Source organism: Cebus imitator, unplaced genomic scaffold (genome assembly GCF_001604975.1).
Source record: "Cebus imitator isolate Cc_AM_T3 unplaced genomic scaffold, Cebus_imitator-1.0 Scaffold71, whole genome shotgun sequence".
Lineage (NCBI taxonomy): Eukaryota > Metazoa > Chordata > Mammalia > Primates > Cebidae > Cebus > Cebus imitator.
In genome coordinates, this window is record NW_016107386.1 from 1,609,318 (window position 1) to 1,632,627 (window position 23,310).

Genomic DNA, 23,310 nt, shown 5'->3' on the forward strand with positions numbered 1-23,310 from the left:
TGGGGCAGAAGCCAGACTCGAGATAGGGAGAAGTGGATAGAATTCGGATAAGAAGGGAGTAGAACTGACGGACTTGGCTGACTGGGTGCAGCAGGTAGGGGTGAAAAAGGGCAAAATCAAGGGTATGTCCCAAACAGACCTTTGGGAGTCAAAAGTATGTAGATGGGGATGGAACATGTCAACAAGTATGTATTGAGCACCTACCTAGTGTGGGCATTTTTCTAGGTGCTAGGGCATGAACAAGACAGAGTGTCCCCTCCTCCCCACCTCGCTTTGGAGCTTCCATTTTATGGGGACAGACAGACAATAGGCAAATAAGCACAAAATAATGCTAACGGTAGTAAGTGCTATGTATGGTTAGGGGCATAGAGAAGACTTCTTTGCTGTAGATTAGTCAGGGAAGGGCTCTCTGATGAGGTAACATTTGAGTGGAGCCCTGAGGAGTGACTGGACAAGCCATGGATGTCTGCAGGACACAAAATGCCTGCCCTGGGTAGGTGCACAATACATACTTGTTGACATGTTCCATCCCCATGTCCATCATTTTGACTCCCAAAAGTCTGTTTGGGAGTCAGTAGCATGTGGGTAGAGACAGGAGGAAGCTCAGCAAGTCTGAGGGACAGCAAGGTAGTGCAGGGGCAAGCCAGCCAGGAAGGACTGGGGAGGCTGGAGAGCTGGGAAAGGGCCGGATCTGTGGGCCCCGCAGGACTTGGGGAGGACGATGGAAAGTGCTCTGCGGATAGCCCCAGGCTGCAGGAAGGGCAGGGACTGGGGAGAGGAGAGAAACCATAAAAGGCTTCCCCTTCTATCTGGGCCCCAGAGCCAGAAAAGCCCCTTTGTGCAGAGGGTGGGTGAGCTGTTGTGGGTGGGGGAAGGGCTGTCCTTGGTCACGAGGCTGCTCCTTGAGGGGCTGGACAATGGGGCCCCTTGTGGTTGGAGGCTAAGGGGCCCCCTCAAGGATTCCTGAGGATTCCTGTGGATTCCTGAGCCAGGAGGCATGTGACCTCAAGACCTTGCCAGAAGGTCTGGGGCTGCTGCTAGGGAATGGGGTAAGGGGATGGGGAGAGGTGGGAGGCACTCCTCTAGAGGCTGTCTCCAGAGACAGTACCCTATCCTGTCTCAGGCTGGAGGAAGTAAGAGATGGGTGGGGGAGGGGGCATGGTTCTGCTTGGGAGAACTGAGAGGGCAGCATCAACAGATGGTTCCACAGCAGGCCAGGAGGGAGAAGCTGCTGCCCCCAGGTCCAGTGGGTGAGTGCAGACAAAAGAGGTCCTGGCCATCCTGTCTGTCTGTGTCCCTTCAGAAGAGGAGAGAGCATGGAGCTGGAGAGGATCGTCAGTGCAGCCCTCCTTGCCTTTGTCCAGACGCACCTCCCGGAGGCCGACTTCAGGTAGAGACAGCTCCCCCGGAAGGTTCACGTCAGTGCCAGAGCTGGAGTTGCCGGGCAGTACTATGAGTCCTGGCTGATGGAAAGATGGCGGGAGTGCTGATTACGATATGCTGAGAGGCCTTCCCGCTCATCCTGTCCCTGTTACCTTTGTTGGGCAGATGGGAAACCATAGTTCTGGGGGCGGGGGTTACACTTTTTGAAAGCCTCAAGGATTAAGGTCTAGCTCATGAAGCTGAAGGCTGGAGTTTCAGGACAGGTGGGGATGCTGGAGGTATCCAGTGTCCTACCCAGGGCTTGTCCTGGCCCCTTCCTGCAGTGGTTTGGATGAGGTCATCTTCTCCTATGTGCTCGGGGTCCTGGAGGACCTGGGCCCCTCAGGCCCATCAGAGGAGAACTTCGACATGGAGGCCTTCACTGAGATGATGGAGGCCTATGTGCCTGGCTTTGCCCACATCCCCAGGTAGGTTCTGGCTGGGGTCAGGAGGAGGAAGGGGCCAGCTGATTATAGGGTGGGCAGAGTTGTCTTCTCTCACCACTCTTATGTTTTCAGGGGCACAATAGGGGACATGATGCAGAAGCTCTCAGGGCAGCTGAGCGATGCCAGGAACAAAGGTGAGTCTGGGGCTGTAGGCACCTGGGTGATTCATAACCCCTCCCAATTCCCTACTCCCCAGAGCGCTGGCAAACCTGATGCTCTCTCTGCCTCTTTAAGAGAACCTGCAACCGCAGAGCTCTGGTGTCCAAGGTCAGGTGCCCATCTCCCCAGAGCCTCTGCAGCGGCCAGAAATGCTCAAAGAAGAGACCAGGTCTTCTGCTGTTGCTGCTGCTGGGGACACCCAAGATGAGGTACTGGTAGAGGAGGGTAGCAATGAGGGACCCAGGGGGCTGGAAAGGGGGAGTATTGCCTTTTGTTAATGTTTGTACCCTTAGGCAACTGGTGCTGAGGAGGAGCTTCTGCCAGGGGTGGATGTACTCCTGGAGGTGTTCCCTACCTGTTCGGTGGAGCAGGCCCAGTGGGTGCTGGCCAAAGCTCGGGGGGACTTGGAAGAAGCTGTGCAGATGCTGGTAGAGGGGAAGGAAGAGGGGCCTGCAGCCTGGGATGGCTCCAACCAGGTATCTTCTCCCAGCACCCCCCACCATGTAGCCTTGGCTACATTCCACCTTGGTGTTAAGCCCCGACCCCTCCCTATCCCCGTCTGTTTCCCCTGCTGGTGCCCATGGGCCTAGACCAGGCCTCCCCTCTCTGCAGGACCTGCCTAGACGCCTCAGAGGTCCCCAAAAGGATGAGCTGAAGTCCTTCATCCTGCAGAAGTGAGTCTGGGCTGGGCTGGGCTGGGCTGTGCCCTAGAGGGTCTTCCCACGGCGGCAGGAGCTTCATCCAGCCAGTTTTTGGCAGGTACATGATGGTGGATAGTGCAGAGGATCAGAAGATTCACCGGCCCATGGCTCCCAAGGAGGTGAGAGTTGGGGTTGCTGGGGATGTGGAATGGGTGGGACTGGCTCCTGGCTTCTGCCACTCACTGCCTGATTGTCTGACAGGCCCCCAAGAAGCTGATCCGATACATCGACAACCAGATAGTCAGCACCAAAGGGGAGCGATTCAAAGATGTGCGGAACCCTGAGGCCGAGGAGATGAAGGCCACGTACATCAACCTCAAGCCGGCCAGAAAGTACCGCTTCCATTGAGGCACTCGCCGGACTCTGCCCGAGCCTTCTAGGCTCAGATCCCAGAGGGATGCAGGAGCCCTACAGCCCTACACAGGGGCCCCCTAACTCCTGTCCCCATTCTCTACTTCTTTGCTCCATAGTGTTAACCTACTCTCGGAGCTGCCTCCATGGGCTCAGTAAAGGTGGCCCAAGGAAGGTGTGAGTGCATTCTGGTCATTTCTGCCTCAGGACTGGGACACTAGGCCTGTCTGACCTTCCCTCCCAAACCTTGAATCCTCTATCTTTAACAGGGCAGCACCAGGCAAAAGGGGGTAAAAAGCTCTTTATTTGAAGCTCCAGGGTGGGGCAGGGCACTGGCCTCTCACCAGAGGTCCCCACAGTTCAGTTTCCCTACCGCTCAGTGTCAGGCCTCAGCCACACAGTCCAGCTGTGCTCCGATTGGCAGGGTCAGACCTGCAGGTTGACAAAAGGTGCGAAGCCCGCCATATCCTGCAGCAGCACCAGTGCCTGGTGCAGCGGCGGCTCCACGTCGATGTCTACGCCGCGTTTCCGCAAGCGGCTGAGGCTGGACTCGGCCACATGGTGGCAGTGCCGCACTCGCAGCGAGCGCAGCACCGGGCAATACTCGGCCAATGTCCTGAGGGAGGAGCAGGGTGAGGCTAGCGGCAGGAGGCCACTACACCCTTGGTGGGGTAGGGTGGGGGCCCGGGCTCACTCAGCCTCGGACTAGCTCCGGCAAAATCCCGGTCTCCGTCCAGCTCGGGGCAGGGGCATACTTTTTCCGTCCCTACACAAGGGAGGCGGAAACTTCCTGTCTCATTTAAGGGGGGAACCTGCCCCTCAGCTCTGCCTAGGATTGCAAGGTTTCCCCCTCGTTGAAGAAAAGCCAGAAGTCGACTTTCTATGTGAAATCTCCCAATGTGTAAATATTGGTTCAAAAAAGTTTCTAAACTATGGGCTCTCTGGCCTAAGGGGGTCCGGAAGGCAATCCTAGAGGCTTTTTCTGTTCAGAATGGGGGTTCTGTGGTTTGCAGGAAGATTCAGAACCCTCAGTCCGTCCTTTTAACAACTACAGCCCACTCCATACCTTCAGAGGCTAAGTAAGTGACTGCCTTCCTCCCACCCTACCGCCCCACCAGGCCCAGGCACCTGACACCGTCGCTTCCGACGCGGAGGCAGCCGGTGAGGTCAAGGTGCTGGAGTTCTGGGCAGTTCCGAGCCAACTCTTGAACCGCGGCGTCCCCCACGTTGGCGTTGACGGCCAGCGAGAGGCTGCGGAGGCCAGCGCCACGCCTCTGCGCTAGGTACACGATGGCCTCGTCCTTGAGCTGGCGGCAGGCGGTGAGATCCAGCTCCTCCAGGGCCGGGCAGCGGTCGGCGAGGCCGCGCAGCGCCAGCCCGTCCACCCAGTCACAGTGCGCGAGCGACAGGCGCTGCAGGCGTGGGCAGCCCTCGGCCAGCGCCCCAAGCGCCCGGCGACTCAGTTGCCCGCAGCCGGCCAGCGCCACACTCCGCAGCTGCGGGTTCCGCGCTAGCACCGGCACCAGATCCTCGTCTGACAGCCATTCGTGACACGGCGCCAGCGCCAGCTCCTGCAGCCCCTCGGCGTCCCGCAGCAGCCGGGCCAATGCGGCCCGTGGGATCTGCGGACCCACCTGCGGGCGGGGAGGCACCCCAACTCTCAGCCCGTCCCGCACTCCTCAGCCGCCTATGCGCCCCTAAGTTCTTTCCTGGCAGCTGCCTGTTCTCCCAGGAAAGACGCCCACATTCCCTGAGTCGCTACCCAGTATTCGCCCTTTGGGAGTACTCCCTGCTGCGTGGATCCCTTCCCGGGCAGCTCCGGCGGCCTAAGGGGGTCAGGAAGGGCATACAGTGGGGCTGGGGCTGGCCTAGAGGCGGGGAGGAGCCCAGGCAGGGGCGGAGCTTCAGCCCCCGGCTCACCTGCGCGGCGTCGAAGCGACGCAGCCCGGACAGGTGAAGCTGTACCAGTGCCCGGAAGGCCCGGCTAACGCGCTGCAGCCGGAGCAGCTGGCGCAGCGGTACCCGGTTCAGGACGTGAGGGAGCAGCACGTCTTCCCAGGGCAGGTCCAGGAGCCTGAGAGTAAAGGGGCGTTGGCACTGGCGTCCCGGGCCACTATTACCTGCAAGTCCGCCTCCGTTATGGCCCTACGCCCAAGCTCCCAAGAGCGGCCCCCAGCCCCAGCCCCGGCTCGGCTCCCCTCTCTCAGGTTCCTCTTCCCTCTTTCGGTCCCTCCGGTGATCGGTACCTGACGGCTCCGGGCTCTTGCTCCCCTCCGGACGGCTCCATCGGTGGCTCCTTAAGCTGTCTATTGCGCGTGCGCAGTAAGCTTCCCCCGGTTTGGCCTTGGAGTGGCTGTGCCAAACCCGCCTCCTTGGCCTGTAGAGACAGACCGATTCAATCGAGTGCCGTCTCAACGAGGATCCGATCTGAAAGCTTTTCGGATGGACCCTGAAACGGAGGCGGAACAGACCGGTGGTGTAACATTAGACCTCGCCTTCTCGGCTACAGGGCTTCAGGCCCGAAGCTGGAGAATGCGGTGGGCATCAGAGACTGACTGGCTTCTGTCGTCTTCTTGGGCCAGTAGCCGCCTCTGAGCGAAGTGGTGACGGGAGGAGGAGCAGGCAAGGCCAAAGGCGGAGGGGGCGGAGCCAGGACTCCTAGGTTACCGGCCTCGCCTCTGCCCTCTAGTCGCGTTTAGCGGCTTTGAAAAACGGGGAGAAACTATCCAGACTCTTACTGTCTGCCACGTAGCAGGTGTTCAATAAGTAATTGTTGAAATAATGAATGAATGGGTGAGGCTATAATTTTTCCTTCAAGTAAACCTGCTCAAATTTCCCATTCCTGGTTAACTGTGAAGAGCTATCCAGCCTCTTCCACTTCGGAACAGTTTGGGCTGCGTTTCCGCCGCGAGAGAGAGACGTAGGGGGAGCGAAGAAGGACTATCATTTCCAACTGGGTCCCTTTCATTTTCTCCAAAGGTCCAGAGTCCTGAGAAGAATGAGAGCTCAGTTCAGCCCGCCAGAGGTTGTGTTTCTTGGCTGGCCTTGGGTTTAGTTGTAGGGTCTGGGGCTGGGTCCGCCCTGGGGCAGTGACACCCCAGACCTCTGGACTCAGCTTCTGGGCTGCCTCTCACCGCTTCCCCACGTCTCAGTCCCAGGATCCACTACGGGAACCCCAGGAGTAGTGCCTTCCTCCATCATCCACGGGATGGGTGTAGGGGAATGTGAAGGATGCAAGGACCACTGCACCGCTGACGGTCTGGCGCTCCTTCGGTGCAACTGATTCAGTGGTTCATCACAACGAAAACTGCTTCTCATCTGTTATTCGTCAGGGCTTCGGGCACCTCTGAAAGGTGGACAGGTCTATGTTATCACTCCATTTTAAAGATGGGGAAGCAGAGGCCCTGGAGAGGAAACGCCTTGTCCAGAATCCAGCCAGACGGGAATAGAGAATCCAGACATCTGGTTTTCCCAGAATTCCGCGTTTCCCCACCCCGCAAGGCAGCGAGAAGGGAGAAGCTAGCAGCGGGGAAGGACCAGAAGGGGGTCAAGTTAGGTGAGGGCTTGCTACCTCTTCCTCAGCCTGCTTGGAGGGGGATGGCTGGGAGGACAGACCCCTGCAAAGACAGAGCCACGTGAGAGCACGCATCACCTCCGGCCGCGCGCCTCGTCCCCCTCCCCTCTTTGTTCGCACCTCTGCGCCTGCGCAGTTCGACAAATCTGGCGCTGTCCCCTTCAGCACCACGCGGAGTCCGCGCCGCCCCTCCCCGCGGTGAGCCCCGCGCGCCCCCACCTCTCACGTCCTCGCACCCCCTGACCGCCCTAACAGACCCCTTCTTCCTTCCGAGGTCACCATCTGCCCGCCCTGGCTCTCCCAAGGAGAGTAATTGTCATAGTAACTCGAGCGGCGCTTTCTTAAAATAGCAGGGCCCCCTTCTACCCTGGCCAAGGGCACAAGGGTTGCCTGTCCCTCACGTTTTCCAGTCCCGAGGTCATCCCATCTAACCTCTTACACCTAGGCAGGCGTTGACGACACCTAACTTAGGCAGCAAGGAAGTTCTTCCTGAAGTCTGATTTAACATTCCCCTGCTGCATCCTGGGAGGGTGGTTAGGATTGGGTCTCCTGGGTCCGAGACTCAAAACCCCTGGCGGTTCAAGACAGTGTTCCCTAGATCTCCTTTCCGTAGGTAATGGTCTCCTGGATTTAGGGGGCGGGTCCAGTCTACACCCATACCGTGTGCTTGGCGCGGCCGCGTGCTCGTGGGGGCGGGAGCGCGTGTGGCATGTAACAGGTCATGTGGCAGCCTCCTAGGGACACGCGTGGGGTCTGGGGCGGCACACGCGTGTGCAGCCGGGCCTTACGTGTGGCTCGAGGGGCGGTGGACGAGAGAGACGTGAACACAGCGGGGTGGGGCACGTGAGGGTCTGGGGAATAGAACCAAGGGTTTCATGCGTCCTCCTCCTGGTCTGGGGCGGGTCTTAGGTTGGCGGGAGAGCCCAGCAGGGACCTAGCGACAAGGGGGGCTGGCAGCCTCCAGGGCTCCGGGCCCTGAGAGAGGGCGGGGGCTGAGGGGGATTAGCGTTGCCTGTGCGGTGCGTAGGGGGTAGGGGGAGGGACTGAGAGGCGGGCGGGCCTGGAGCAAGCGGGAGCCGCGCTTCCTTCACAGCTGAGCTGGGCCCAGCCTCTCCTCTGTCTCTCCTCGGTCTCAGCTCTGGGCGAGCAGCGGTGAGTACTGAGGTGGCGTTGAGTTGGGGCTGCACCGGGTATGCGCTAGGAACCTGAGCTTCCGGAACCTGCCCTGCAGGGTTGCTGCTCCTGACCTCTGCCCCTCCCCTGCACTGCCACCAGAGGCCCCCTTACCTGGTTATGGTCTCTCCTGGCCCGACAGGATCTGTCATACCCCTGGGGGGAGAGGGAGATGAAGAATATGGTGCAGGTTCCCCTCAAGAGACCCCAGTGACTAGTGGGGGGAGGGGAGGGTGTGTGTCCCTGCTTGAGTGTGTAAGTGTACATCTGTATGTGTATGTGACTGTGAGCAGTAGGTCTCCGAGTGTCTGATACACTTGGACCTCTGTGTGCACTGGAGAATAACAGCCTATGTATATATATTAGGGTACCTCTTTGTGTGTTCCTGTTTGATGATGGTGTGTGTGTAAAACAAGCATGTGCCTTTCCATTACACACGTATTTGTTATGACTATGAGAGTGCATGAGGGTGTGTCTGAGCAGTGTGTGTGTGTGTCTGTGTCTGTGTGTGCCAGAGGGTGTTACCTATGAATGTGTTTAACTGTGTACTGATATAGTTGTCCTTATGTATGTGTGTGTGTATGTATGTGCCTGTCTGTACCTGTATGGAGAAAAGAATGTCCCTGACTGGGTGTGGTGGCTCATGCCTGTAATCCCAACACTTTGGGAGGCCGAGGTGAGGGGATCCCCTGAGGTCAAGAGTTTGAAACCAGCCTGGACAACATCGTGAAACTCCATCTCTGCCAAAAATACAAAAATTAGCCAGGTGTGGTGGTGTAATCTCAGCTATTCAGGAGGCCGAGGCAGGATAATCACTTCAACCTGGGAGGTGGAGGTTACAGTAAGCTAAGATAGCGCCATTGCACTCCAGCCTGGGCAGCAGGGGCGAAACTCCACCTCAAAAAAAAAAAAAAAAAAAAAAAAAAAGGAATGTCCCTTTCCCATTCTGTATACATATATCAGGGGTAGGAGCATCTGCTCAGGCCTTTCTCTCTACCTCCATGCTGTGCCTCTCAGCCCTTCAGCATTCCTATATAACCCCTGTTCTTCCCTCTCCTTCCAGAAGGCCTGAGTTTCCCTTCCCTGAGTGAGGGGCCTCCATAGGAAAGACTATAGGGGTCACAGGGCTGTATGATGGTGACACCTGGCTGACACCCTTGCTCCAGAGGGTGGGGTACCAACTACCCCCATATCAGCAGTAGCTCCAAAGTACCTTAAGAACTCCAGGCCCACTCAACTTCTGAAGTTGCTTCCTCTCTTCTCCCAGGGTGATGCTCAGGGCTTCAGGCAGAAGGAAAGGAGCCAGGGGCCCACTGGGTATATAACTCTTTTCTCCTCAGGCCTCTATGGAAGTAGCCCCCAGGCGTGGGATCATTGATCCCATATTCCCAGGGTGAGCTAGGTCCCTGGTACTCAGAGCCTGCAGCCAACTTTCCCTTCCCTATCTCTGCTGTCCTGTCCATCTAACTCCTTGGCAGTTCACCCCATGCTCCCCTTCCTCTCTTACAGGCCTGTCTGAAGAGCATGCAGCCCTCTTACTCCCCGCCTGGCCTCGCCATCCCTGCCCCCCCAGCCTGACCCCCGGTCCCAGCATGGCCCAGGGTGCCATGCGCTTCTGCTCAGAAGGCGACTGTGCCATCTCCCCACCACGATGCCCACGCCGCTGGCTCCCCGAAGGGCCGGTGCCCCAGAGTCCCCCAGCCAGCATGTATGGCAGCACAGGCTCCTTGCTACGGCGAGTGGCAGGTCCAGGTCCTCGAGGCCGGGAACTGGGACGTGTGACAGCACCCTGTACCCCTCTGCGTGGCCCCCCCTCACCCCATGTTGCTCCCTCACCCTGGGCATCCTCATCACCCACTGGGCAGCCCCCACCCGGGGCCCAGAGCTCTGTGGTCATCTTCCGCTTTGTGGAGAAGGCCAGTGTGAGGCCACTGAATGGGCTACCTGCTCCTGGGGGCTTGAGTCGGAGCTGGGATCTGGGTGGAGTTTCTCCTCCCAGGCCCACCCCAGCCCTTGGGCCTGGCTCCAACCGGAAGTTACGGCTGGAAGCATCCACATCAGACCCACTCCCAGCCAGAGGAGGCTCGACCCTACCTGGCAGCCGGAACCTTATACATGGGCCACCAGCCCCACCCCAGGTTGGAGCAGATGGGCTTTACTCCTCTCTCCCCAATGGGCTGGGGGGCCCCCCTGAGCGTCTGGCCACACTCTTCAGAGGACCTGCTGACACTGGATTCCTGAACCAGGTATGCAACTTCCCCTGGGCTCCCCCCAGCCCCCAGTGAAGGGCCAAGGTTCGGCCCTCTGTCAGACATGGACTTGTCTACTGGTCACTCTGAATCTTTTAATCTGTCCTAAATCTGCCTCTTTCTTGCCCTCTGTTTGTCTCTGTGTTTCTGCACCTCCATCTCTGTCCCTGCATGTTTTAATTTCTGTTTCTGTCCCATATTCTTGCATCCTTGTATGTCTGGCTTTATCTCTGGGTGCCTGTGTTTCCCTCCTTGGCTCAGGGGGATACCTGGTCCTCCCCCCGGGAAGTTTCCTCTCATGCCCAGAGAATCGCTCGAGCCAAATGGGAATTCTTCTATGGCTCCTTGGATCCCCCCAGCTCAGGTAAGGCCTGGGACTGAGGCAAGGAGAACAGGGCAGGGCCTTCTACACAGCGGCTGAGGCTTGGTAGGGAGCCTTCCTTCAAGCTTCCGCCAATCCTTGGAATTGGCTCTTGAGCCAGCCAGTGCCTCCCCAGGCCTCATTCCTTCCATTTGTGCTATCACAGGAGGCTGGAGGATAGGGAATGCTGGAGGAAGCTGAAAAATGGAGGGTGGGATGGCAGGATATTGGGGGGCATTCCAGGGAGTAGAAAAGAGGCTCATCAGTCTCAGTGATCCCAGCATTTTGAGAGGCCGAAGCAGGAGGATTGCTTGAAGCCAGGAGTCCAAGACCAGCCTGGGAAACAGAGCAAGACTCTACAAAAAATTTAATTAGCTGGAGGTAGTGGTATGCATCTATAGTCCCAGCTACTGGGGAGGTTGGATGGGACAATCTCTTGAGTCCAGGAGGTCAAGGCTGCAGTAAGTTATGATTGCGCCACTGCACTTCAGCGTGGGTGACACAGTGAGACCCTGTTTCAAAAAGAAAAAGAAAAAAAGAATAGAAAAAGGCAGGCTCCTCTGGCTCCTCAAAGCCATTTGACAAGAACTTGATTTAAAATGAGCTCCACTGGCACCAGGAACAAGCTAAGTTTGTAGCAGGAGGAATGGTGATGAGACAGTGAGAGAACTTCTGCCAATATGAGGCAGTGGGCAGAGCTCCTAGAACAGGATTAGGACAGGGAGCTAACGTGGCTAACCTCCTGACCTGATGCCTATGTACATACTACAGGTGCTAAGCCCCCAGAGCAGAACCCCCCATCTCCACCTGGGGTGGATTCAGGGCAGGGCTCTGGGGTGGCTGTGGGGCGAGCGGCCAAGTACTCTGAGACAGACCTGGACACGGTGCCCCTGAGGTGCTACCGCGAGACTGACATCGATGAGGTGCTGGCTGAGCGGGAGGAGGCTGACTCGGCCATTGAAAGTCAGCCCAGCTCTGAGGGCCCACCAGGCACTGCCCACCCACCTGCCCCCCGGCCCAGCCCATGCCCTGGGCCTCATCCCAGCCTCGGCAGTGGCAATGAGGATGAGGACGAGGATGAGGCAGGCGGGGAAGAAGATGTGGACGACGAGGTGTTTGAGGCCTCTGAAGGGGCCCGGTGAGTGGGGGAGTGGGAGAGGAAAGCGGCTTGCTCCTTCCCACTGGCTCACAGGCAGAGCTGGGGTCAAAGGGCCTGGGATAGAGATGGGGGCGGAGCTGATGGGGCAGTGTGTGTAGCAGGAGATTCTAGACGGAGGCCTGAGACCTGGCAGAACACTGGGGATGTGGGGAGCAAAGAGGCCAGGGGTTCTAGCAGAGCAGGGGGCAGAGCGGAGTGAGAGGCCAGAGGCCACAGTCAAGCCCAGGAACACAAGTGCATCAGTCTGGATCCTGGATCCTGGTGGGAAAGTGGGGACATTCCTTTCCGTCTCACACCCCAGTGTCGCTTGGAGCCTCATCTTCTTCTAAGATGTTGCCAGAAATAGAAATGGGATGGCAGGAGGGAAGCGGATCAGGGAAAAGGAGGAGAAAGGGAGATTAGCAGGGAGGTAGGCAGAGGGGAGGGGACTGGGTGTGAGGACTGGTAGGGCTGGTGGGCCCCGGGAGCACTGAATAGCTTAGCCCCCCTACCCTAAAGGCTCTTTTTTGTTAGTGGGCTGGAGCCAGTGAAAAGGGGATGATAATCCCTTAGCAGAGACAGTGTGAGAGTTCAGTGAAATCCTGCCCAAGCCCTGTGATCTGGGCCCCTAATCAGAGATTCTCCCTGCCCCTGCAGGCCAGGGAGCCGGATGCCTCTCAAGTCGCCTGTGCCCTTTCTACCTGGGACCAGCCCCTCGGCTGATGGGCCTGACTCTTTCAGTTGTGTGTTTGAAGCCATCCTGGAGTCACACCGGGCCAAAGGCACCTCCTATACCAGCCTCGCCTCGCTGGAGGCCCTGGCCTCACCTGGCCCAACCCAGAGCCCCTTCTTCACCTTCGAGCTGCCTCCCCAACCCCCTGCCCCCCGGCCCGACCCACCAGCTCCCGCTCCACTTGCCCCTGTTGAACCAGATTCTGGTACCAGCTCTGCTGCTGATGGTCCTTGGACACAGAGAGGGGAGGAGGAGGAGGCAGAGGCCAGAGCCAAGCTGGCCCCAGGGAGGGAGCCCCCTAGTCCCTGCCACTCAGAGGACAGCCTTGGGCTGGGGGCTGCACCCCTTGGCAGGTAAGTAATTCCTTTTGTCCCTCAGACTTGAGGCCCCCAGGGCTCCAGAAACAGTTGCTGTAAGGGACAGATCCTGAGTGTGAGGATTAGTTTATAATAGTGACCTCTGAGTAGGGTGGTTAGGGGATGCAGATCTTATTTTCCCATTTGGAGGATGACTGCCATTAGCCGTGAGGGGGAGTCCCTCATAGCACCCCTCTTGGTCTCAAGTCTGGTGGCTTGAGAAAGCATGATTCAGCACTGAAGGATCCCTGGAGAACACCCTTCTTGCTCTCCTGGAGGACCCCTTTCTTCCCTTGACAGAGTTTTTAGCCTGCTCAGAATTCTTATAACCTTACCTCCACCCAGCCTGGAGGCTTCACCAAAGACACAGCCACCAGGCTCTCCCACTGCCTGCCTCCCGTGTCGCCCCTGCCCAGTCAGGCATCTCTCACCCAGCTCCAGGAAGTCCTTTCACAGTCTAACCTTTCTGCTCTCCCCTCTGCCAGCTACCCTCTCAGTCATGGAAGCCATGGCAACAGGAGGGGGTGGCCAGGGAGACAGGGTTGCCTAGCAACCAGGAGTTTCCGGCCTCTGTCTCTGGGGTGACAGGTGGCTTTGTGAGTAGAGCAGCTGGGGTAGGAAGGGGAGGAGAGAAAGGGATGAGGGTATGCACCCTGACCCTTTGCCCCTAACTCTAGAGCCTGCTTCTGTGTGGGGAGAGGGGGAGCACCAAGGAGAGGCTCCTCTCCCTAAAAGGCAGGTGGGGGAAAGCCTTGGGAGCAGTGTCACTGCTGCTCTCAAATCTTTCCCTGGCCCTCCGCAGTTCCTCCATGGCAGCCTATCTATTCCATCTTTGTCCATAGTCTCAGAGACAAAGGGCTATGTTCTGTGTATGGCCAGGGTGGGGACAGAGAATCTATCTTATAGCAAATGTAGGCCCCTGGGAGCTTGGGGGAAGCAGCCAGAACTCCCACAGTAGCAAGATGCATATGGGTTAGATTTGAGGTAGGACTTCCATAGAGAGTTGGTAATGATGGAGTAGGGTGATGGAGAGAATCTAATCTCCTTCCCTGGAAAAAAGAGGAATGTTTCCTCTATGTCCCTCTACTCCTGCCGTTCTCCATTTTCTGGGCCTGGAGGCAGAAGGAGGGTCTGGATGGCCCCTAAGGACCCTGCCCCAGCCTGAGCTGGTGTTCTACCCCGGCAGTGAACCACCCCTGAACCAGCTGGTGTCTGACTCAGACTCAGAGCTGGACAGCACAGAGCGGCTGGCCCTGGGAAGCACAGACACCTTGTCCAATGGTCAGAAAGCGGACCTGGAGGCTGCACAGCGCCTGGCCAAGAGGCTGTACCGACTAGATGGCTTCAGGAAGGCCGATGTAGCCCGGCACCTGGGCAAGAAGTAAAGCCACGAGGCTGGGACTGGGGATGGGGGCAGAGGGAATGTATCCTGAAGGCAGCTCTGCATCTAATGCCCCAGGTCACTAGGTAATCCCCACCTGACCCCCTGCACTTCCCCCTGAGACCCTACCTGTCTCTCTGTCCTGCCCACAGCAATGATTTCAGCAAACTGGTGGCTGGGGAGTACCTCAAGTTCTTTGTCTTCACGGGCATGACTCTGGACCAAGCTCTCAGGTGGGTATTGACCCCTTGAAGGACAGCCCCCACTCTCCAGGCTTCATGTTAGGGCCTCAGGATGCCTCCTCTGAGCCCCTCTGTTTCCCCCAAGCTGCCCTGACATCACCCTTCCCAAGCTGGCTGGGGATGGCCAAGGGCCAGAGCTGCCTAGTAAAGCGACCTTGGGTAGGGGTGATGGGTGAAGGGTCAGGGGGCATACCCTCATCCCCCTTCTCTCCTCCCCTTCCAACCCCAGCTGCTCTACTCACAAAGCCACCTGTCACCCCAGAGACAGGCCGGAAGCTCCTGGTACTAGGCAACCCTCTCTTGCCCCTTCCCCAGGGTGTTTCTGAAGGAGCTGGCCTTAATGGGTGAGACCCAGGAACGAGAACGTGTGCTGGCCCACTTCTCCCAGCGATACTTCCAGTGCAATCCTGAAGCCCTGTCCTCAGAGGGTGAGGAATTCCGAGAACAGGGGTGTCCTTAGCTGGCCATGGAGGCAAAATGGACTGGGCACTGTGTGTGCATATGCACAGGGAATGGATGTACGTGTGTGCAGGCATGTGAACTTGCATGTGAGCAGACAGTGCTGGCGTGGCTGCATGGATGTGGAACTACACATGCGGGCAGGCATATTGCTAGGGTTGAATGTGTTGTGAAGAGGCAGGAGTGTGTATACCTGTTCAGGCCAGTGCTTGGCTGGAGTGGGGATTCTGTTTGGCTGCGATGGTCTACAGGACTGTGCTGCGGTTCACTTCCTTGTGGTCCAGGCTTAGAGGCAAGGGAGCAGTAGTGGGGCAGCCCTCAGTTCCTGAAGGAGCCAGGGACGGGGTCCTGAGAAGAGGAAGAGGTCCTTGCCGAGGGATCTGCTGGAAGAGGAGCTCTTTGTGGGGAGGGTTCACTAACGGGGTTTAGAAGGTAGGAGGGTGTGGTTGCCAGCCAAAGTGGGTGGGGATGAACTGGGAGGTTGGGAGCGATGACTGTGGGAAGGGTCCCCGGGAGGCAGCCAAGGCTGAAAGTCAGCTCTCCTCTAGACGGCGCCCACACGCTGACCTGTGCGCTCATGCTGCTCAACACCGATCTCCACGGCCACGTGAGTAGGGGGCTGGCGGGCAGGAGCCCGAAAAACCCCTGGTTAGACATGCAGCACCTGGGAGGCCGAGGGCCCTTCAAACTCACAGGCGTCTGTTCCCTCCCTTAGAACATCGGGAAGCGCATGACCTGCGGGGACTTCATCGGGAACTTGGAGGGCCTCAACGATGGCGGCGACTTCCCCAGGGAGCTGCTCAAGGTGGGGGGCGGGGCAGGGTAGAAGTTGCTGGATGGGTAGGATGGAGTACCCAGTTGGCGACAGAGTCCGGAGTCGGAGGGTGGGCAGGGCTGTGGCTTGTCGGCCCGGGCTCCTGCCGTGGGAGCCTAAGCTCTAGTGACTCAGCCTGGGGACCGCCCCCTTCCCTGGCCCCACGCTCAGGCTCTCCCGGAACATGCGCACACGCGTGCGGTCGCGACTGGTGTGGGTGGGGGAGGGGATCCAGGCTCGGGAAAACACGAGAGCAAGCGGCACGGCCCCCTGTATTTGCCTTCGTCAGTTCCCCTCCTCCAGTGTGAGCTGAGGTGGAAAGCCGGAGGTGCAGGGGTCCCTGCAAGGGCCCGGGATTGGGTGGAGAACATGCCACACTGCTCCCCCGCAGTGTAGACAGCCAAAAAGACCCTCCTGGTGCTGCTGCACTGGAGGGACCCGCAGGGAGAGGGGCCTGAGAGGGACTAAACTTTTCTAAGGTCTGACTTGAGTTAGCGCAAAGACGGGGCTGGAAACTGCTTTGTGGCTCCCTTGTGAGCAGGCCATGCTCCCAGGAACCAGCTCCATGGCTCGCATCCGAGGGCCCAGATACCACAGGGGCTGGGCCGGTGGGAGGACAAGAGGTGGCTTGTCCGGTGGGTTCAGTCCTCTCCCTGATCCGGTGGTAGTTTATCCAGAGAGGCTTGGACTCACTAGAAGAAACCCCCAGGCTTGGACGAAGGTGAATCTGTGCCACTACATACATGTAACAGCACAGGAGTGTCCCAGGGCATGTCTGTGAGCCTGGGGTACTGGGCTACTGAGTTGGGGGTGTATCTGAGTGGGAACGTCCATGGTGAGCGGGGTGTGTGCTTGAGTTCAGTTGTATCTGTGTGCCCCGGCATGGTGAATCAAGAGTTTGTATGGTTTCATGTTTGTGCTTTAGGGCTTACGATTTAGAGCGTGTGTCTGAATTGGGGTGTAGGCTGGGTGTTTATGTGTGGTGGGGTGTACATCTTCGAATTGGCCGTGTCTGAGGTATGCCATATGCCTGTGAGTAGGGGGTGTATGTTTGTGAGCTGAAGATTGTAAGTCTTGAAGTGGCCATCTGAATGGGTAGTGTCTCTGAGTTGGGGTGACTATGAACTGGTACGTCTGGTTGGTTGGGGTGTATGTCTGAACCGGGGCGTGTTATGTGACTTAGGATCTATATATGGGGGTATCTGTGGGTGAGCTAGATGAGGCCAGGGCTGTTCCTTGGCTGCCTCCATCCTCCCTCGAGGCGCCTGGTTCAGTGGAAAAGGGCAGTGGGGAGGCAGTCCGACCTCTCCCCTTCTACCACCCCAACCCAGACGAGCCAGAAGGGAGTTCCAGACCCTGCCAGGTCCGCCCAACGTCACAGCCCCGGGCCTAGCAGCGCCTGGCGCTCCCAGCCTCCCTGGAGCTGCCACCCACGCTGGCCTCCCCAGGCTCCTCCCCGTGGACGCTTGGGGAGGGCCCCCTTCGCGGTCGGGAGCCTCCATTTCATGCGGTCCCCTCCTCCAGCCCTCGCCCTCCCCTTCCCGTCGGCGTTCCCCTCCCGCTCTCGCCGAGCCGCAGAGCAGACAGCGCCGCCACCGCCGCGCACTCCGTGCGTCCGTGAGAGCCGGGCCGGCTCGGGCCGGGCCGCGCCGCTCGCGCTGGCTGTCGGGGGAGCGGTCCGCGGGCCGTCCGGGCGGCCCCGGGGCCGAGGGCGGGCGGGGGCATGGCCGGGGGCCTCGGCGTGCCGGCCGGGCCAGCATGATCGGCGTCAACAGCATCCACAGCAGCGCCGGGCGGCTGCGCTCGCGCTCGCTGTGCTCCGTGCGCTACGGGCGCACCCACCGCGGCGCGGAGACCCTGTGCTACGGCTGGCCGCAGCGCTCGCGCAGCCTGAAGCCCGTGCTCTACACCGACCTGGTGGTCAGCCGCCTGCAAAGCCGCAAGAAGAAAAAGGCGGTGAGGGCGTTGGGGCCGCGGCCCACGCCAGGCTGGGGGCCGACGGAGGGGGCGGCTTGAGGGAGGCACCGAGGGCGGCACTAACCGAGGGCGAAGTCTGGCAGGGAGAGAGGTCATGGGCAGCCAGAGGTGGGCACGGGCTGGGGGGCAGGGAGGGCACGACCCTGGGACCAAGGTGGGCCTTACAAACTGAAGAGCGTTTTCTAGATTGCATATGACTTGGGGCCCACCGATGGGGTTCAGGGCCTTTGAAGGAGGTGTGGTGGTGGCTGAAGGGGGTCCTGAGACAGGGCAGGGGTTGCACTGGAAGTCTGGAGGCAAGGATTGCAGATTGGATCTTGGTGGCCACTTCAGTCTTCTGGCCAGACAGTTGGGGAGTGAGGGTTGAGGGCCTGAGCCATGCTGGGTTTCCGCTGGGTGTGTGCTGGAAGGTCTATGTGTTGATTTGCTTTGGTTGTGCTGGGGGTGGTGGGGGGAGGGTTGGAGGCTGTGGGGTACACCCATCCCCAAACAGGGTGTAAACAGGGTGCCCAGGTGGGATGCCTGGTTTGCCTTGTGGCTGAGCATGGCTGTGGGCAGTGAGAGAGTCAGATTGTGGTTTGTTGGGAGGGGTGAAGGGGAGGCTGTGTCCCATCACAGGGAAGGTGCCGACGTCACCGCTGCACCCAGCTCACATGCAGGCAGCATCACACGCCACACACTTAGCCCAACATGCACATGCTGGGGACACACCCACTCACGGATGGGCTGACGGAAGTACCTCGACAGCTGGAGGTGCTGGCGTGGACCCATGTTCCAGGCCATTCTGGGGAAGAGGGATTTCCTATGCCACTCCTGGAACCTATTCTCTTTTCTGACCATTCCAGGACCCCCAAATATCCTCAGGCCAACTGCACAGAGGGGAAGTGGCTGGTTCACATCGCACAGAGTTTGGGCTGTGCCGGGATTGGAAGCTAAAACTACTGCATTTATTTTATTTTATTTATTTTTTTTACGATGGGGTTTCACCATGATGGCCAGGCTGGTCTTGAACTCCTGACCTCAGGTGATCCACCCACCTTGGCCTCCCAAAGTGCTAGGATTACAGGTGTGAGCCACCGCGCCTGGCCACTACTGCATTTAGATGAGTGTTCACTCCCTGGTGACAAAGTGTGCATGTGGGCAGGACGCTGGACCACCCTGACATTTGGCTTGATGGGGCTGTCAGGGTTAGGGGGTGCCTCAGCTTGTCTGGTGGTGGGAGCCATGACAGTGTGTTCTCTGTTTGTGAAAGAAGGTGCTGAGAGGGCAAGTCCCCTATCCTGGGGCCTCAGTTTCCCCATATACTATGTGTGGGCTCATCCTGTGGAAACAGGCCAGAGTGCATGGTTGGGGGAATGGGAAATTCTTGGACTGCTTTTCCCCATTCCCTCCAGGGCTGTGCTTCTCCCGCCCAGGATCTGAGCAGGACAGCCCCTTAACAACAATAAAGATAATAATAGCAACGACCATTTACTGTGCGTCAGCCTTGTGCCGGGATGCCCTGTGCTAACTGCCTGTGCCCACGTGTTACTACGTTTTTTCCTCTCCATGGATACTTGCCCAAAGTCATGCAGCTCAGGTGGTGCAGCTGGGCCTGTGTCTCCATTCCGGAGCCTGTGTTCTTGGTCATTATATCTTGCTGCCCTTTCCCCTTCGTTCTGGCTCATCTCCCAAGTTAGAGGGAAAGGCTCCAAGCGCTGACACTGAGATACTGACCCATATCCCCTGATTTGTTCCCCCCACCCCCCAGGCCTTGTACAGCTCCATCAAGAATGAGAAGCTGCAGTGGGCCATGTGAGTCCCGGGGCTGTGTGGTAGGGCTAGGACAGGGCATGGGGAAGGGGCTGCCTGGGGAGGCCAAGAGAGCTGCGGGGAGCCCTGGGTGGGGGGGCAGAGGAGGGAAGTGAGAAGCCGTGAGAGGCAGTGAGGCTGTCTCACTTCCTTCTTTGGAGATGTCTGCCTGGATTTGGGGTTCTGTATCTTGTCTCTAGCTGGGTTGTTATGACAAGTGGGTTGGGGTGGGAGGAGAGGTGCTGAAACATCAAAGAGCGGGGGTCCCCTGGCAACCATGGTGAGAAAGCAGAGGCCTCTGGAAGCAGGGCCCTGACCAGCAGCACAAGAGGCCCTCTCAGGCCCTAGGGAGCCCAGATGTCATAGAACAAAACAAGTAACCATGCTGTCTGTTCTTGGCAGCCCCCAATAGAAACAGAGAGACTCATAGTAAGTCTTGGAAGAGTCTAGTCTAAGGGAAGAAATCCAGTTTGGGCCTTGGGGCCTCCAGTCTGAGGGTAGAGCCCTTATCTTCATGGTTCATAGATCACTCATATTTGCTGGTATCCACCGAGACTCCCTCACTGCCCAGTTAGCTGGGAGTTCCCAGTCATTGGAGACTCCAGGGAGGTGCAGCTCAGGATTAGGGTGCCAGGGGGGATTGGGGAAAGCTTTTGGAGGGTTGAGACTGAGGCAGGTCATGAATTTGGGGCAGCATTTGGGAAGAGAAAAGGGGAAGTTGGAATTTGGGGTGAGGCAAAGGTGTGGTGGCTGAAATGAGTGTGGCGTGGAGGACCAATGGAAGCAGGCCTGGCCGAGATGGAGAAAAGCAGTGTTGGGGGAGATGCAGTGAAAGCTCCATATGGGAGGCAACAGGGAGCTATTGCAGATTCTTGAGCAAGGGAGTGACAAGATAGAATCCGATTTTGCATCTGACCAAGCCTGTAGACCAGGATATATGGGATTGGGAGGGGGCACTAGGAAGGTACTTCTTCCATCTGCAACCATTTAGCCATAAGCCATGAGCAAAGCCCAGGGCTGGATGTGGTTGAGCCAGCAGAGGCGGCCCCGGGGCTGTCCTGGTGGAGAGGAGTGTGAGGGCCAAAGGTGTGCAGCATGAAGAGTATAGTGCTGGCCTATTCCTGGGAGGTAGGGAATAGGTAGCTCTAGGCTGGGGCTCTCTGAGGGAACATACATGCTGTCTCGCAGTGCCCTGCTCTGAGGGGGCACAGCTACATGTTGGGGAGGCCTGATCTGAAGTGGGAGACGTGGCAGGACCCTCACGTTGAGCCCCCCAAGCCACACACTTTGGGGAAGCTTTCCAGGATGGGCAGAGGCCTGAACTGAAGCGGGGGGGGGGTCGTGGCTCCACGGCCAGCCCCCTCTGAGGTGATCACACCTGCAGAGACGAGGAGGAGCTGAGACGCTCTCTGTCTGAGTTGGCCGACCCCAACCCCAAGGTCATCAAGCGGATCAGTGCGGGCAGTGGCAGTGGCTCCAGCCCTTTCCTGGATCTGACTCCTGAGCCTGGGGCTGCCGTCTACAAGCACGGGGCTCTGGTGCGAAAGGTGCACGCAGACCCTGACTGCAGGAAGAGTATGTGGCCCAGTGGGGGGGTCTGGGGGATGGATGGGAGTGGGCCTGTTCCAGAGCCCCCTGACCTGCCTTCTCTCCCTGCAGCACCTCGGGGCAAGCGGGGCTGGAAAAGCTTCCACGGGATCCTCAAAGGCATGATCCTCTACCTGCAGAAGGTGTGGGGCCAGGCCAGGGGCTGGGGCTGGGACTGAGTTGGCTAGTGGGTCGAGGTGGTGGTGGGTAGGAATAGGAGGGGCTAGGCCAGGCTGCATTTGGGGCCAGGACAAGATGGGCACCCCTGCAGGAGGAGTACAAGCCTGGGAAGGCCCTTTCAGAGGCAGAGCTCAAGAATGCTATCAGCATCCACCATGCCCTGGCCACTCGTGCCAGTGACTACAGCAAGAGGCCCCACGTCTTCTACCTGCGCACGGCCGACTGGCGGGTCTTCCTCTTCCAGGCCCCGTGAGTGCCCTCCTCCTGCTCATCCCGGACTCCCCCCAGCTCCCATCCTGCTCCCCTCCCTGTCCCTGGATTTCTTCATTCCTCCTCAGGCTACACCTGAGCCAGGACTGGCATCCTGGGACAGAAACCCTGGGGCCAGGTCCCAAGGGGCTGTGTTGTCTCCCCAGGAGCCTGGAGCAGATGCAGTCCTGGATCACCCGCATCAACGTGGTGGCCGCTATGTTCTCTGCGCCCCCCTTCCCAGCTGCTGTGAGCTCCCAAAAGAAGTTCAGCCGCCCTCTCCTACCCAGCGCTGCCACCCGCCTCTCCCAGGTAGCCCCAGCTCGATCCACCTGGTGCTAGTGGGATTAGGGAGTTAGGCTCATGCCCACTGCACCCAAGGCTGCTGTGTATGATCATGGAGATGTTCCTTGCACCAGGATGCTGGCCACAGGAGTGAGATCCAGCCCCCACTGGGTCCCATTTGCCAGCTGGGAACCCAGACAGAGTGTTTTGTTCGTCCAAAGATGGAAGGGGCATCTTTTTAAAAATCTGCGCAGAGGTACCGTCTAGGGCAGTGACCCTGACCATGCCTCCCCCTGGCCACTAGGAGGAGCAGGTGCGGACCCATGAGGCCAAGCTGAAGGCCATGGCAAGCGAGCTTCGGGAGCATCGGGCCACCCAGCTGGGCAAGAAGGGCCGGGGCAAGGAGGCTGAAGAGCAGCGGCAGAAGGAGGCCTACCTGGAGTTTGAGGTGAGCCTCCCAACCTGCACCTCTGTCCACACACGCAGGCCATACTAGGGTGAAGGGCATGGACTCTAAGAGTGGAACGGGTGGAGGTCCTTGGGCAGGTTGCTTAATCTGAGCCTCAGTTTCCTCCTCTGTGTAAAAAGGATAATACCCCACACCCACTGGGGTCTGTGGTGAGGCGTGTGTGCCAGGCGCTCCATTTCCCCAGCTCTAGTAAAGGCTCCAGACACATTTGGTTACACACAGTTGTTCTGAGAGAGGCCAGAGAGGGCACCAGCCTGCAGGGGACCATCTCAGTCCTGGGAGGGACCCTGCCGTCTCCTACCCTGCTGGCGGCCCTCCCAGTTCCAGATGGTGGGGTGGGCAGAGGGCGGAGAACAGGCTCTCATGGCCCCTGCCCCTCTGCCTAGAAATCCCGCTACGGCACCTACGCAGCACTGCTTCGGGTCAAGCTGAAGGCAGGCAGCGAGGAGCTGGATGCAGTGGAGGCAGCACTGGCCCAAGCCGGGAGCATGGAGGACGGACTCCCTCCTTCTCACTCCAGTCCCTCCCTGCAGCCCAAACCCTCCAGCCAGCCCCGGGCTCAGCGTCACAGCTCAGAGCCTCGGCCAGGGGCAGGCAGTGGGCGGCGGAAGCCCTGAGATGAGGGTCCGGGTGGGGGGTGCCTGCTGGGCACCTGCAGGATGACATGGCCCTGCCTGAGCCCGGGCCGGCCTCGGGCCACCCACGAGGGCCTCCCGGCCTAGGGCCCAACCGCGCCGGACGCGGTGTCCGGGGCAGGGCAGGGCTGGGGCCTGGGCCTCAGGAGCCTAGGCTAGGGGCACCTCCGAGAGCCCCTTTTTGTGATAATGTTTTGCACTTTTTCGTACAGGGTGGGCGGGGATGGGAGGGGCTAGCGCCCCTGAACTTTTGATGCTTTTTTTTGTGTGTGGGAGAGGCCTGATGCCATTTCTGCTTTCTGCTGAGACCACCCCCACCCTGACACCAGCAGTCCCCTCCATCCTGGGGCCTGGCTTAGACAGAGGCCAGGATTTGGGGCTAAGCTGGTTTCCCCTCCTTCCTCCCCAAGGGCTCACCCTCTCTCTTGCTGAGGTGGAGGAAGGGCGTCCATGCCAAGGCCCCATACCTGGGCCAGGGGCAGCACGGCCTGGCTTTCCCCGCTTCAGTGGGCCCTGCCCTTTGTACAGCCTCCACCCCCATTAAAACTGCTCTGGACTTGCTGGCTGGGCCTCCTCCT

At 59.0% G+C, this 23,310-nt stretch overlaps 3 protein-coding genes across 9 annotated transcripts in view; 2 read left to right on the forward strand and 1 right to left on the reverse strand.

The window, feature by feature from the left end:
- Positions 1-3,257, forward strand: part of CUEDC2 (CUE domain containing 2) — a 10,586-nt gene extending 7,329 nt beyond the window's left edge. For 3 of the 4 annotated variants that reach the window (XM_017531162.2, XM_037739490.1, XM_037739491.1), the window contains exons 2-9: positions 1,304-1,390; positions 1,707-1,850; positions 1,941-2,002; positions 2,103-2,236; positions 2,321-2,503; positions 2,640-2,701; positions 2,787-2,847; positions 2,930-3,257. In XM_017531162.2, the coding sequence (XP_017386651.1) occupies positions 1,317-1,390; positions 1,707-1,850; positions 1,941-2,002; positions 2,103-2,236; positions 2,321-2,503; positions 2,640-2,701; positions 2,787-2,847; positions 2,930-3,076 (867 nt within the window). In that variant the 5' untranslated portion in view covers positions 1,304-1,316 and the 3' untranslated portion in view covers positions 3,077-3,257. The remainder of the gene's footprint in view (positions 1-1,303; positions 1,391-1,706; positions 1,851-1,940; positions 2,003-2,102; positions 2,237-2,320; positions 2,504-2,639; positions 2,702-2,786; positions 2,848-2,929) is intronic. The other variant, XM_037739492.1, reaches the window with a different exon arrangement.
- A 107-nt stretch (positions 3,258-3,364) lies between these two features.
- Positions 3,365-6,690, reverse strand: FBXL15 (F-box and leucine rich repeat protein 15). Of its 2 annotated transcripts, XM_017531161.2 has the most exons (5): positions 5,551-6,440; positions 5,326-5,456; positions 5,000-5,153; positions 4,208-4,713; positions 3,365-3,695 (listed from the first exon to the last, which is right to left on the reverse strand). In XM_017531161.2, the coding sequence occupies exons 2-5, from the start codon at positions 5,364-5,366 to the stop codon at positions 3,506-3,508; spliced, it is 891 nt and encodes a 296-aa protein (XP_017386650.1). In that variant the 5' UTR covers positions 5,367-5,456; positions 5,551-6,440; the 3' UTR covers positions 3,365-3,505. The 2 variants fall into 2 exon arrangements, with proteins under 2 accessions (XP_017386650.1, XP_017386649.1); XM_017531160.2 differs by having other exon boundaries at positions 5,326-6,690.
- Positions 6,552-23,293, forward strand: PSD (pleckstrin and Sec7 domain containing). Of its 3 annotated transcripts, none has more exons than XM_037739487.1 (18): positions 6,552-6,635; positions 7,747-7,805; positions 9,336-10,072; positions 10,337-10,439; positions 11,208-11,574; positions 12,232-12,660; positions 13,850-14,044; positions 14,197-14,277; positions 14,602-14,714; positions 15,294-15,352; positions 15,461-15,550; positions 19,287-19,330; positions 20,712-20,902; positions 20,987-21,057; positions 21,186-21,343; positions 21,511-21,655; positions 21,933-22,076; positions 22,484-23,293. In XM_037739487.1, the coding sequence occupies exons 3-18, from the start codon at positions 9,419-9,421 to the stop codon at positions 22,712-22,714; spliced, it is 3,075 nt and encodes a 1,024-aa protein (XP_037595415.1). In that variant the 5' UTR covers positions 6,552-6,635; positions 7,747-7,805; positions 9,336-9,418; the 3' UTR covers positions 22,715-23,293. The 3 variants fall into 3 exon arrangements, with proteins under 3 accessions (XP_037595415.1, XP_017386642.1, XP_017386643.1); XM_017531153.2 differs by lacking the exon at positions 6,552-6,635 and adding an exon at positions 6,768-6,851; XM_017531154.2 differs by lacking the exon at positions 6,552-6,635 and having other exon boundaries at positions 7,368-7,805.
- The last annotated feature ends 17 nt before the right edge of the window (positions 23,294-23,310 follow it).

What these genes read in the sequence shown, in the direction of transcription:
- FBXL15 (XM_017531160.2), bottom strand. Translation starts at nt 5,366, where the DNA reads ATGGAGCCGTCCGGAGGGGAGCAAGAGCCCGGAGCCGTCAG. An exon ending in GTCGCTTCGACGCCGCGCAG is followed by an intron (nt 4,714 to 4,999) that starts GTGAGCCGGGGG and finishes CCCCGCCCGCAG; the next exon opens with GTGGGTCCGCAGATCCCACG. An exon ending in GTCGGAAGCGACGGTGTCAG is followed by an intron (nt 3,696 to 4,207) that starts GTGCCTGGGCCT and finishes CTCCTCCCTCAG; the next exon opens with GACATTGGCCGAGTATTGCC.
- PSD (XM_037739487.1), top strand. Translation starts at nt 9,419, where the DNA reads ATGGCCCAGGGTGCCATGCGCTTCTGCTCAGAAGGCGACTGTGCCATC. An exon ending in ACACTGGATTCCTGAACCAG is followed by an intron (nt 10,073 to 10,336) that starts GTATGCAACTTC and finishes TCCTTGGCTCAG; the next exon opens with GGGGATACCTGGTCCTCCCC. An exon ending in TGAAGCCCTGTCCTCAGAGG is followed by an intron (nt 14,715 to 15,293) that starts GTGAGGAATTCC and finishes GCTCTCCTCTAG; the next exon opens with ACGGCGCCCACACGCTGACC.